Consider the following 15,181-nt stretch of genomic DNA (forward strand, 5'->3'; position numbering starts at 1 on the left):
CTACAATACAGAGTCCAGTACAATAAAATATATATAAGTGCAGCTTATAATTCAGTGCTCATTTAAGTGCTGTGTAAAGAGATGAGTCTTCAGTCTACGTTTGAAGACAGCAAGAGACTCTGCTGTGCGGACAGCCAGGGGGAGTTCATTCCACCACCTGGGTGCCAGTACAGAGAACATTCTAGACGCTTGTCTTCCGTGCGCTTTGAAGGATGGCGGGTCAAGCCGAGCTGTACTCGAAGCTCGAAGGGCTCGTGGTACAATTCGAGATTTCACCATTGCCATCAATTAAGTAGGGGCTTGTACATTTTTGGCTTTGTAGGCAAGCATTAGGGTTTTAAATCTGATGCGTGCAGCTACAGGGAGCCAGTGAGGGAGCGCAGCAGTGGGGTGACGTGGCTGAACTTGGGCAGATTAAAGATGAAAATATATTTACCATCAAAGACTTCCAGATTGTCATATTCCTTCTCTGTCTGAAAGAACTCAAAGTGCAGGGTGATGTTATAGCCCTTTTCCACATTGATGCTCCACGAGCACATCTGCAGGTTGGGGTAGCTGTCCGGATAGCCAGGACTCAGGATCACCCCCGTCGAGTCAAAGCGCACGTCATGAGCAGGACATTGCACTGACACAGCAACAGAAGAGGAACACTCATAAATACAGAGCTTTTACATCTGTCTCAAAACCTCAAAACAACAACTTTTGTTATTTATTATTATTAGATTTTATAGATATAATAACTATACATGAGACCTATCTCTGGATCAGTAAGTTTACAGGAGAATGAAAAACTTCACGCCTGTTCATGTAATGTGAAAAAAATGTAAAATATTATATGTCAAAGTTTCTATAGATCTTCTGTAGTGAAAGAATAAAATTTTAATATGAGTGGTTTTCAACGAGATCCAAGACACATCAGTCTAGACTTGTTTAGTAACAGGACATTTTTTTCAAGCAAGTTTTTCACACAAATCATTTCACTTTGTCTCCCTTTGTTTACCCCACTTACAAATTCTGCCTTAATGGGCAAAGCAAATGATTGAGCTAACAAAGTGAGCTCACCGTTTGCAGGCACTCTCACAAATCTGAGCAGAGGACAAGCTCTCACAAAGTGAGGGCTCCCTCATGAGGGGAAACAGTGGGCCATAAAAGATTAATGGCAGCAGCTGTTTGAGCCAATAAACTCAGTGAGAGCCGTGTCGCACAACGCCTCCAAAATGGAGTGGAGAAAACATGACAAGGCCTGACAGCCTTCAGCCTGACGAGTTGCTCTATATACTAAACGAATGCTGCCTTTGATCATGCTTTATTTTTACATTGATCTGTTGCACCATCCATGAATCCTGTGCATCTTTAAAACCTCAAGTTATAGTTCTGAGAAATTCACCAGGATTGTAGGCTAAAAGGTTAACGCTTTCTCATACATGTAATTACATCTGCGGTATAATGCTATATGATATTCTGAACGTCTACACCATTAGATCCTTAAATTACTGTACTTTAGAGAGCGAGTGAGTGAACTGAAGGTTTTCTTTGATGGTATGAAGAGTGTTCATCAGCTTACCTTGGCAGGATGGAGGAGGGCCATCCATCTGCAGCCTCTCACCCAGCCTGCAAGTAAGAATCTCACTCCCCACCAGAGTAAACCCGGGGTGACAGCGATAACGGATAATATCACCTAAAACAGAGAGAGTGAGGGTGAAAAGGGAGAGAATATGTGATGATTAAGCTACTGTTTAATTAAGAAGGACAGCTAACCTACACAGTCTTAATAGAGACAGATGCTGCAGATACAGAGGTGGCATATATTTTTTCATTTAGGTTTGAAAAGTTGATAATTGAGCTGTAAAGCAGCGTCGGTCACGATGACTCTTTACGCGCCACTCTCTAATGCACTGCCGTCATGATTAAAAAAATTCCACATTGAAGATCATGAATCTTTTTCATTGCCTTCATCATCCATGCCTTCCAATCTAAAAATAATCAGATGTCAGCAACTGGCGAGCATGAGTGGGATGATGTATGGGGGCGTTTCTATGCGGAACAGCGCACATGGCCAGGCTGGTGTCTGGACAATGGGCAAGGTGAATCCATCTCGCTTACTGTAATGGCCCACTTTCTACCTCACCAGTCACCATCCAATCCCGATACTTCACCAGTAGTGCATAAGGACTGTTCTTGTGCTATGAATTTACCTCTACCCACACAGGGTAGAACACACAAGGCTGGAGTTATGTGAATCACAGCAGTCAATCCTACAGTACCAGTTACTGGATGAGCACAAATTTTGCATACACTTATTCATTGAAGGGTTCTCCTGTCAGAAATATTGCGATTACATGATGAGTGCATATGAACACCACCTCAATGCTGTGATTATTTGTAAAATTTCTTTGTAAAATTTGAAAAATTGCTTTTTGAGTCAGGGGCATGTCATTAAAAAGTCATGGTGGCTGCTGATATTTGTATTGTAAACTTGTTGTATTTCATTAATTCAGCAGCCACATGTAAACACTGCAAGCTACTGTCCCTGTGCTCTTATCCACATGCTAAAAGACTATGATGAAAAACAAATCCAATGTGATCCAAGTCTGGATAAAAACACCTTCAGCTCTTCATATTGTTCCTGTGATGCAACTCTCTGATGACAAAACAACAAGAGAAAACCAAAAAGATTTTTCTATTTAGTTTCCAACCAAAAACACCTGAACACATATCATGTTGTACTATGACCTCCAAACACGTGAGCAGGAGCTTACAAGGAGGACTGGCAGCTTTACATTTTCATTCTTGAGTAACAGTGAAGACATTAATCAAGCTGTGAGAAAAAAATGTTAAACAAATCTAAGCTATTATTTTACATAGTTAAAAACTATTTGTCTTTATGCAGTACACTCTTGGCATTCTTTCAAACAGCTTCTTGAGAAAACTGGGAACTCTTTCAAGAGGCTTAAAGCAGTTCCGCATATGCTGAAAACTTGCTGGCTACTGAAAGCTACTTGTTGGTGTGATAACTGAAAAGAAATAGAGCTGACATGAGCTGCATTTCATAGGCTGTAAAACTTGCTATTTCAGAATAAGTACTCAAATACTCAAAATTGCCTTTAAAAACAATTATATTTGAAGTCTAATGAATTAGACACACCGCCATTTTAGTCAACGTGTAAGTCCACCCTGCTGAATGTGCATCTTATGTTTGTCAAAATGCAAGTCTTTTTTTTTTTATTTTGTGCAAGTGAAGAATAAACTATAAACATTCAGTCAAATACAGTCTGATACAGTGGTAAAAGCTTTTGATTATGGTTTTGATGTAATAAAGCGATCTACTGTGAAGTTTAAAAACTGCTGTAAAACTGTTCAATTAGAAAAGAAAAGGAGAAAAAAAGCGCTGACAGTTCCTCATGGTTCAGTGGTTGTGTGACCTCAGGTAAGGATCAGTATACTTACATATTTGTGATGCTTCGTTAAACTTATTTATTTTTCTTAAATCTGATCATTTAAATTGCTCCCACACGTGATTTCTGATGCATCTGTCCTCTTTTAGTGATTTGGAAAGTGGTGGAAAGTAGTTTTTTGTACTCGTAGGCATGAATTTATGTGTTCAACTAAACCAGCAAAATTTTTTTTATTTTAAACATTTTTCATATATTAACAATTAACAACAGAACAACTGCCCTATCTAAATGCAGAACCCAAAGCTTCTGAATCCTAAACAGATATAACTAAATAACTGATGAATGTTTGAGATTTAAATTAATTAAGTCAGCCTTGGAAAAAATACATTAAATTCTTGTTTGGAACAAAAAATACATTAGACCTACATAATACATAAAACTTATCCACACACTGAGGCTTATCTCTACTTATTAATAGACAGGAACAAATGCTATTCATGTTATTGATATTATTGATATTATTGTCTTAGAAAGCCTTTGACCCCAAACTGTTATATCAAAATGTCTTTACGATTATGTGTCCAAACGTATAACTACTGTAGGTAGAGGATGCAAATGAATTGAACAAACTGACAGCATCATTCTCTCACAGGTGCTTTGAATATTTGAAAACAGGTTACTTGACAGAATGATATCAAACCAGATGGTGCACTGACTGACAATGCATCACACATAACCCTTTATTTATGGATCCTTAATGCTAAAAAATGTATACTGTCATTTGAATTGTGTTAAATCATAGGCTGTCAGTGTCTGATCTGTGACTCTGCAGGTTTGCCAGGTGAAAAAAGCCCTGAGCCCTTTTTTTCCAAAATCATTTTTGTGTTGAAAGAAGAAAAAGACTCCTACCAATCTCAAACTCATTATCCTCCATTAGGGCGTCTGCATTGCCCACTTCTGGCGGCGCCTGGCAGACTCGCAACTGGTAAGCTGTGGATGAAGCAAAGTGATGATGAAGAACCACAAAGCTTTTCAGAGACTGAGCACACAGCATGCAGCCCGAGAACCCCATCTGCAAAAGCTTAAAATGACTGTTGATTTATCTTGAGTGTCAAAAAGGGCCCACAGGAATAGAAGGAGTTAAAAATGAGGAGGGTAAATTGTCATGTAGAAATGTAACTGTCTTGCACCCTCGTCACTGCAGTTTCCTAAGCTGGTCATTTGCATGAGGCTGTTGTGCAAGGTGAAGTGGGGGCCACGCTGAGCTGGCACTGAGGCAGAGCTAATGACAGGGGAACCTGCAGAGGCAGCTAATGATGTGATTAAATACGGTGACACTCCGACGTATGGCAGGAGGACTATCAGAATGCTATGCAGCACAGAGACAGTGAGCAGTGACTTTACCACACAACATGTCTACTATTAACAGGCTAAGGTCTAAGACACACCCACACCAACATATGCATTAGTAATCCAAATCACAGAGGACTTTTCAGTGTCACCCTGGAGAATTTGGTAGGACATCAATGCTGAGTGACTTTATTTAGGTATTCCCAGTAGGGTAAAACAGGGGAAGACAGCATTTGTTGCTGCTGTAATTCATTTCTGTGTGTTGGTATACGCACTTGTATTATTCTGTCATTGCTCAATTTATAAACAAATTTGGTGTACGGTAAATGGACATTGAGCCTCCTTCACCAACCATTCTTAAGAAAAAACTTCTTCTTAAAACCCATTTATGCCGTTTTCCCAAAGATTCTGACATTCACCAATGTTCTTTAGTTTGGGATTTGCTCTTAGGTAAGAATGGAATCTATGCTCACTCAAGAGCACAAAGGTGCAAACAATTCTGCAGTTTAAGACACATGAATCTGACGTAGACTTTTTCTTGGGAACTTTCTCAAGAACCAATTTAAGAAAAACGATATTGGTGAATGAGGCCCATTGTTCTTAAGGAGGATGCTGTCCTCCATCTTCCCCCACACATCAGACAGTAATCATCTACAGCAGAGGACAGTCAGACAAGACTACTGTAGGCTTATCAATATTCATGAAAGCAAAGAACCATTCAGAAAAGGTCAAAAACAGGAAACTAGGAAAATATCAGGAACTCACAGGAGACATGGGAAAATTAGGAACGGCTAGGAATTCCAAGATGAGACTTCATAGCAAACATGAAAACAACATGCACATTATACACACAATTGACAGAGGTAAAACTATTGATAACAGGAAGGGGCTATAAAGCACACAAGGTTACAAACTAAAAACAATAACAAAGATGAAGAATAAGGCCAGGCCAGCAGCGGTACAGGTTGGTGCAAGGGTGATAAATTCAGTACTAAGAGCTGGTTCAAGAGGATTTTGTACTAATCCTGACACTTATTTAACCAAGATGCTGAAAAGTAAAGAAGCCTTTGCTTTATAAGGGTGTTTTACCTTTGCCCATCCAAAAAAAAAACACCCACATGATGCACACAAGAACCAGCTGAATTTATGTTTCTAGTTCTAGTTCATGTCCCATCTGCTCAGAACAGTTTATGAAAACCACAATTAATGATTTAATGCTCTTTTTAGTCATTATCTGTCAATCTTCAACATCTACTTTGGCTAATTAGCTACTATGCTGTTAGTTTAATTTATTGACTGTTATGAAATGACGCACTGCAGTGTTCTATGTATCTACTCGTGTACATGTCTACGCTTACAGAGGATCATGTACAGAATCAATCAACACATCCACATATCACCCTATTTTACATATTTGTGAACTTTTTGTTGGTGTGCTTGGCAATTTCATCTTCATCTAGAAGAGTAAAGGATTGTGCTCAACTGTTCTTGGCTTCAGCTGCAAGTGTTAAAACAGAAAGGATTCTTAAGTGTGATTAATACTACTTATAGCAGCTCTACATGCCTTTGAAAGCTGGAAAACAGGAAAAACTTAGATTACATTAAATTACATGCTTGGTTACATTTCACATTACAGTCTCAAACATAAGATTTTACTGTTACTGCCAATGTTTTTTTTCTGTTGTGGTTGAATTTGTTGTAAATTGATCAACTTCGCTGTTTCCATGCTGATCGGATGCAATTTATCCACTCAGAAGTATAGCTAAAGATTATGTTTCCAAACCAGGGTGGGGCAAAGTCAATACTGGGTGGAGCTTGGGTGCAGCAAAGGTAGTACAGTGGAAACCATTCCCTGACAGTAACACTTTTAGCACATCACAATGGCTAAAAGCACATGACAAAAACCTAAATACATAATGAGTAAATAATAGAATTAATTCAATATTTTGTTCTCCAAAGAATGTGTAGGCAACAGAAATATATACTGCAATTATTACATCACAGCATTTCACATGCTATACATAGATAACAATGACTGTTTATGTTAATTACCATAAGTGCAAAACAACTTAATTGGAGCATTAATTATTCTGGTGTCTATGGATTCCATGAGCGGGACCTCAAGCTGATTTGAGGTTCTGTGCAGAGAGCTGTAATTGTGGAAGCATCAGGCTGATTAAGATGGAGATCTAGAGGCTTAAGCAGCAGTTACTGGAGATGTAGAGGACATGAGCAGCGGAAGGAGAGGAGCTGGAGGACGCCAGCATTTGTCTCGCCTTGGCTAATGGAGAGCCAAGTTTAGGCTCCAGACGCTCAGTCTGAAACAACGCTAATTAACTATTGAGGCCCACTTAGCATGAGCCTTCCGCCCAACCTGCCTGCGAACGATGAGGCTTGCTTCTATTCCCCGAAGTGGGGGAGGAATGTGGAAGCGCAAGAAAAGGGGCAGCCTGGCGAGCCAAGGCGGAGCTTCTGATTCACAGCCACGGCACTGAAGTTCCCCATTAGTCTCCACAAGAGCCCCTTCGTTTCCCTCTCTAATCACAGCCCAAGAGCTCAGGAGGGGAAACGCAAAAGAAAAGTAGATCTGCTTGCTTATTCTTGCAATGCTTCTTCCAATTGTGACAAGTCTCGTCGAGAATAAAGCCGTGGAACCGAGTCATTAAAGCAGGGTGTCGGCTGTGCTTTGGATGATGAGGAGTTCCTCTAATGTCCTTTGAGCCAATGCGCGTGGAACCCAATGCGCGTGGAAGTGTATTCCAAAATGCATTTGGTGCTCTTGATCATATTCTGTAGATTTTCTTCTAAGCTCATTTGGTACACACTGGAGGTACACAATTTTTGATGTACAGATGGGTGTAGTAGTTGTGATCTGATTAGACAACATACTTATAAATATCTAAGCACAGAGACTGGTAATGTCTCATAATTGACCTTAATAAGTGTTGTCTTATAAAACAAAATCTGTCTGTTTTATCTGTGTTTTAACGTGATGTCCCATTTACTGTGAATCAAAGAGAATAAAAGCTTAACTCCTTATGAGGAAGCAAGGAATTCCTAGGTCAGATTTCTATATAGACACTGCCTTCTCTTTGTTTTACACGTATAATCACAAAATAGAATCCGTAGACTGTATTCACTAATCTCCAACTTGGAGCTATTCCACAGAGAATAAATTACTGGGTTTAGGTTAAAAAACAGCACAGTTTACAGCACTTAAGAAGAAATTAATGACAATAAGTCACATACGCAGTGAAAACAGACAGTGTGAAAATGCAAACCTGTCTACTATGTGTCTGAAGTGCACGGTGGTGTGTCTAAACAACGAGAATGCCACTTAATCCAATTCCCCTCTCCAAGCGTCAGACTCGTTAGTTGTGGCGGACGGCTGCCACGGGCCCAGGATCGATACAGGCGCATGTCGCAAATCATGAACACGGGCAGACACAGATCAGTTCAACCTCTTGCTCAGCTGCCTAATCAGTTTATGTCAATATAATCAGTGTAGATGCACGCTGTGCCCGATTTCGAGTGCTGCTGTTTATGTGGCTGTGTGGGACATCTCAGACTAACCATACATGATAACTTGACTTCCTATCAGCAACCTAGCTTTTCCAAACATTTCTAATAAAAATTAGCATTTTTTTCTTTATTGGTTTGCAATAACTTACCATGTTTAACACTACCCAGGTTTACTTTGAGTAAAACAATATCACATGTATGATTTTTTGGGACAACTTTGACGGTTGAAACCACATTTTAGGTGAAAGCTTTTCAATACATGCTTTAACAATAATTTGGAAAACAAATCTGTGAAATGGTGTCAAATTAGTGAGCTAATGTGATGTTATTAACGCCACTTTTTTTTTTACTGCTGTTTTCCTACCGCCTATAATTCCAGCCTAAACAGCCAAAAGCCCAGCTGTCACGCTGTAACTTCACATTCTTGCTGTTGTGCTCTAATTCAAAATACAGCTTTTAAATAGCAGATTCTACTGATTGCTCTCTTGATAAGTAATCATTTCCAGCTGTTGGCCTGTTGAATTTGTCAGTCGCTAAAGAATGCTGAGTCAGTTCAGTAAGTATCACTTACAAGCAAAATACAGCCTTGTTCTGGCAATATCAGTAATATCAGTAATGGTAGCACTGGAAGACACCTTCAGCAGACTACGCTGGACAATGCTCATTAAAGAACTATGGATAAATCAATGCACAATTACTAACAAAAGCAACAGAAAAGCTAGAGGTCCCTTAAAACAAAACACAACATAGCAAAATGAGAATGAGAAAGTTACAGTGATGAAGAAGTTTGAACACGCAGTCTTGTTACTCTCACTGACTGTCAGTGATAAAGACTGGAATGTGCATTCACATTAATTTCATGAACATTCTGAAAATAGTTACTGAATCACTGAAAATAAATACATTCTAATGAAGCTTATTTTGTCCACTTTTGTAGCTATAACAAAATGCATTTGTTTTAAATAGAAAATATGTTTCTTTAGATCATAAAAAAAATCTTTCTTTTGAATTTGAGCAAATAAAACAAGTGTGGCTGATCATTATCAACTACACACACTATTTTTTTAAAACTGTTTGACAGCCCCCATTACTGTCAAAGTATTATTTCGGCCAATAACAGTATGTTTTACTGAAATGAGTGGTTCTCAAAATGGTTCTCAGAAAATTTACATTTTCCTCCACCCAACTGGCAACATGGAAAAATGTGGACTGTGTTAGGAGACCTGAGGATTGGACTGGGGACCACTACTTTAGGTAAGAGCTACTCTTCATACCAATGAGGGCAGTTTTTCAGTTTTTAATTTATGTTAACAAGCCCTTTTATTAAAAGTAAAACAAACAGTAAAAACCAAACATTACTCAAGAAAGATCAAAAGAAGGCAAGGTATCACCATTTTTTGATGGGTGGTGTAAATGACACGTTTCTAAAAACCTGGGAAAAAGAACAGATGACAGTAAAAGTAAAAAGTAAAGAGATGTTTTGATTTGAATCTCTCACCATGATAACTCAGGACAAAGAAGCCGCTGCCACTGAAGTCGCTGTGGAACTTGATGAGGATCTGGTTGGAGGTGCTGTAGACTGACTCCAGAGCTGTATTCCCACTGAACTGACCAATCTGTGGAGAACTCTGGTCTGGACCATCCCTGTCATGGTTACAAGCAAAAGTGTGGTTGAAAAAATAGAATAAACGACATGAAAAAATGCAAACAAATATTTTTAAACTTCCTCACTTTTTCTCTCTCAGTCTGAAAATATAAGTAAGGTCCAAGCTTGTTAGCTACTGAACAAAAGGAGAGAGACCTGCAGCAAACTCATCTGGAACAGATTTTGGTTGGGCTAAATCAGTTCGCCTGTATATGTATTTGTTTTGAGGGTTTGTTATCAGCTTGCAATTTTCTACACCAGCTAATAATCATATGGAAGAAATAAAATGGCCTAATGGCCTTGTGATGCATGAGACTGCATGCATGAGGGTTCAGAGAAAAATGCCTTTTAACCATGATGTAACATCTGAACATGACTGATAAGTGTAAAAATTAGGCCTAACCTGACCTGAAGCTGGAGGCGGTCTGGTTTGGGTCAGGTACCCCATGTGTGTGCTGTCTCTATATTAAGCAAGCGCAGCAGAAAACCTCTAGTGTGGAAGCGGCTGTGTTTTGTCCATGTACCGTTTGACTGGACTAATGAGCTCGCAGACACTGTTTCATCTAGGTCACCTCTAACACATGAGGTGGTCAGTAGGTGCAGCACACTGAGGAGCTGATGCGGTACACTGAAAGAGCTGAACAGTGAAGAATACAGAGTGTGTGTGGGAATACTGCACAGTGTCACTTGGCTTTCTGAACTGTATGAAGTGTTCTGAAGCTAAAACAAACAATAAAAATACAATCAAGATGATACAAAATAAATAAAAACCTAAAATATGCAGTCCTTAGCCTTGCTGAAAATGTATTATTTAAGGGGGTTGGTAGTGGAGAGTGTGCAGATCTCATTAATAAATAAAAGGACCCTCTGGAATTACTCTCAAACAAAAGGGACCTTTGGTGCAAGAATATACGGTCGACATTAATTACTGACAGTCATGCTGGGCTTCATTCAGTACATTATTACATATCCTACGCAACAGCAATAACAAAGTGCTGTGAAGGACAATTACTTGATTAAAGAATGACTCTTTAAACCAGCCAGCTGCATACAACTTTGAATCTGTCAGCCAAATCTAATGATGCCACCATTCTTACCTACCATTATTGCCACAGGTGACATATACAAAAATAATACCGCTCTACATGCAAAGAGAAGAGATTTGCATTACAATCGAATTCAAAAAAGCCTGGGAATTGTATTGACTAGATCATTGTTCTGCCTTCTGTAAGTGCATCATTGTTTTTTAATCACTGCTCATTACTGTTGTCTTGCTACTGGCACAAAAAAAAATCCTTGGAATGTAGTTTTTCCTTCTTTGGTGTTATCTACAGATCTGCATGACTAAAGCAGCAAACCAATGAGCTATTTTGCCATGAAGAGACAAAAATGGTAGCTATAGTAATAAGTCAGAAGTACACCTAATTGGCGAAGCTTTTTCCTAAAGGGTAAGAAAGAGACAAAGCTCATAGGAGAAGGGAATGCAAATGAGATGGGGAATGAGAAGATTTAAACACTTGTTTAATTAAAGCCTCTGCACATTCTAATGCAAAACAAAATGGAGAGCAGAGCTTCATACCAGTACTTTCAGGAACACCAATTTTATAAGTGCTTCAGTTTTTTTTTTGTTTTTTATGTTTAATGCAAATGAAAGCTCTGCCCAACTGAATTCAGCAATACAGAATCCGAATCTCTTATTATAAAGGCAACAGCAGATAAATGGAAGAAAATCTCAAGCTATTCATATCCTTTGGAGAAATCTCACAGTTAAACAGTTGCAGTGCTTAATGTTTCTATTAACTAACTTGAACAAAACTTTATACAGGCTGTGTCCTCTTGTTAACTGATACAAAATCACAGTGTACAACATCCCAGCTTATATGATTGGAGATGTGCTTTTGAACATATATTTCCCCTTCTAAGACACATGAGAGAGTGGCTTTGGGGCTTTTAAAGGTGAAATGTTGGATGTGCTCTACAGAGAGTTTACTCTTTTCAAGGAAGTTCTGCAGGTCACCAGGGACCTGCTCCTCCTCCAGGCTGGAAGTCGATTAACTCTTTTAGCCACATAATCAGTCAAATCTCTCAGCAGACTTGACCTACTTCTCTCTAGTGTTATTAGCACAGAGACCTACTCTGACGGTGCCACTTGCTATTGATCACAGGCTGATGAATATTAATTGATTCCCTAATAAGTACGCCATTACATATTCATGACATGCACATGAGCTCTTACCACACCGTGATGTAGTCATAGATGGGCTCAGTGCTGAGGACAGTGAAGTTGATATAGATGCCATTCCCAGGGGGCACCCTCACACTCCACACGCAGTCTTGGAAGTTGGGGTACTCAGCTGGATGGCCAGGGGAGAAAATGGTGCCGTTCATAGCTGTGATGTTTCCTCCACACAGAGCTATTAGGGGCCAGGAAAAATACACAGCTATTACTGATGCCCATTTAAGCAATGATTAAGTAAAGAATGTACACAATTATCTTCATAGCCACAAATATATTTGAACTATAGAAACATGTTTGGTGCCCAAAGTTTTGCACTTAAGCTATTAAGCTAATGTAGCTAACAAGTAATAGAATTTAAAAGCTTAAAGGGTTAGTAGTTTGAAAGTTGCACATCTAAACCATGACACATTTGCCTAAACAGTGTTGAGTTAATATAATTTAAAACAAAAAAAATCTGTTTATAATGACTAAAAAGCATCACTAGACCTTATCACTTATTAAGAATGCAAAGATCTATAAATATGCAGAATTATGCAAACTGTTAACACCCCATTTCTAAACACGCTCCTTTCCCCGACTACCCTGCATGACATCTCCATGTTACAGACTAAGCAGACAAAACTGATATATAGACGAAACTACATACCTTATAGGAAAGTCTGTGTACTTGACAGACATCTTGGCTTATTATTGGCTTATTATATTATTCCCTCTCAAGACTCCTATCTTTTTTAATGGAGAGAGAACTATGAATCTATAAAAACTAAAAGCCGCATTAATGTTTGAAAATCATTTGAAATCACTTGCAATATCTGATAAAACAGCATAAATATTTTGCACCATTTGGTTCAAATAACACAGGGAGTGAAATGTTTTTCAGCTTGTTCTGGCTACTGCACATGTGCACATCTTCAGAATGAGGAGAAGTTTTAACCCCTTGTAGCTTTACTAGCAAGATGCAATGGCTATTTACACTGAAAGACATGATCTTCTCTGTTAATAATCACCATGTTGAGTGCCACAAGCTTTCCGAGTCATTCTGAGTGCAGGGGGTCTTTTAAAGCAGGAATTTCAAACAGACTTGCTTATTTCTGATGTAGTTACCTTTTAGCTGTGCAACATATTTTTGTCCATTTGTAGATATGACAGTATAGACTATATTAGCTTTATAGCTTCAGTGCAAAACTAATGACACAAAACCTGTAAGAGAAAACCTGTAAACTGTCCAAACTATTGGTATCAACCGACCCTGAAATGTGTACCTCAGATTGCTAGCAACATGACACTATTTGCTTTTTTATCTAGTCTATTTATAGATGTGAAGCACCTCATTGGCTTACCTTGTAACTCACTTACTAACTTACATTTAGCAGGTTGGACATTCTCTGCATGGGGGTGCTACTAGAACTAAATGATAAAATATCCATATATAACAATTTATATTTTCATTTGCTATTGTCTTCACACACCACACATTCCCAGCAATTTGTAGATCAATGTCTTTTAGACATAAATGCAAGGTCACTATCAACCCAAGGTATGTATAAACTCTAGGTGAAACATCCATACAATTAAGGGTTAAACTATAAAATCTACAAATAAAAAGTTCTGCTCATCTAGCACATCAAAGATTTTTCTATGACTTCACTCTTAAAGGTGTGGAAAATGTTGTTGACTCATAAACTAGGGGGCAATTGCTTTTGGCCTAAGGACACACACCATCATTTAGCATTAAGAGATGGTTTTGTAATATCACTGAGGTAAGGAATAGAATCTAAGCCTTAGGCATGTCTCTTATGACAGCCTATTGCCTGGCATTTCATAAACAAGGAGTAAATAATATTACATTTTATACCAGTTTCATATGAAAAACAGCAAGTACGCAAAACTGGGGTCATTCAATTTCGAAAATCCATCAAAGCCGTGTATGAGGCAGGGACCTCTTTTTATAGCAGACCCTGATCCTCCTGAGGACAACATTAATAAGTAGAGACTACAGACGTTTAATCAGCATGTTAGAATGTGAAAGGGCAGCACTGAATTCTCACCTTCACAGCGTGGCACAGGGTAGTTCCAGTTGCGGCTGATGCCGTGCAGGCAGGTGAGAGAGGTCTCTCCAATGAGGGAGTAGCCTGGCAGGCACTCGAACGACACAGTCATACCAACACTGAAGTCACTGCCAATCACGATACCATTCCTAAAGGGTCGGGGGTCGGGACAACTCTGTAGCTGATAGGCTGGAAAAGAAAAACAACCAACAGCCTAATAACACAGAGTGCTACTGAGTGCATGCAGATATCAGGGCAGAATATACCAAGCAATAGTAATAAAAAGCTTGGCCTTCATGATCAGTACAGAATGCATTTCTTTACAAGGAAAATGTTTTTAGAAAGTACTTTCAGAAGCTTCTGTTTTATATCGAAACCAAAATAAAGCTACCCAGACATCTGCAGGCCCTAATACAGGAACTTGTATCCTCTGTTAAAAAGGGACTGGGGGAGGAAAACATCAGACAAGATGATGTTTTGGCTTTTGGGCTAGTGGACAGAGGCCAGAAAAAAGTATTTGGAAAAATCTCACAGTTGAATAGAAAGAGTATTTTACATTTCTGCTAACAATCTTTCACAGTTTAAACATTCATGTCCTAATGACAACTAATACCTGCTAGTAACATAAAAGGTCACACATCTTGACTGCCAGCATTTACGATGTGCTTTACAACACGCATTTGAGTTCCTGTGAATCACGGTATTGCAGTTTAGGAGCTTTCAGATGAAACACTGTGGGATGTGCTCAATAGAGAGCCTGCTCTTTTCTAGAATGTGTACTTTATCAGGTGCACTTTCTTAAATAAATGTCACATTTGTTCACGCTAAAGATGTGAACACTTACCATTTAAATATTTAAATTAACAAGGCATGACAATTAACTGCTGAAAGCTATTAAAATGAAATGAAATGCCAGAAAACGTGTGTGAAGTGCATGACTTTAGAAAGATCAGTCTTATTAAGTGAGGATGTTTCTTACAAC

At 38.8% G+C, this 15,181-nt stretch overlaps 1 protein-coding gene across 1 annotated transcript in view; it reads right to left on the bottom strand.

The window, feature by feature from the left end:
- The window catches only part of csmd3b (CUB and Sushi multiple domains 3b), a 575,187-nt gene that overhangs the window by 90,810 nt on the left and 469,196 nt on the right, over window positions 1-15,181 (bottom strand). The window contains 6 exon segments of the mRNA XM_037535436.1: window positions 437-625; window positions 1,565-1,678; window positions 4,305-4,385; window positions 9,766-9,911; window positions 12,149-12,326; window positions 14,200-14,388. Of these exon segments, the coding sequence (XP_037391333.1) occupies window positions 437-625; window positions 1,565-1,678; window positions 4,305-4,385; window positions 9,766-9,911; window positions 12,149-12,326; window positions 14,200-14,388 (897 nt within the window).

The sequence above is a fragment of the Pygocentrus nattereri genome, chromosome 27 (genome assembly GCF_015220715.1).
Source record: "Pygocentrus nattereri isolate fPygNat1 chromosome 27, fPygNat1.pri, whole genome shotgun sequence".
NCBI lineage: Eukaryota > Metazoa > Chordata > Actinopteri > Characiformes > Serrasalmidae > Pygocentrus > Pygocentrus nattereri.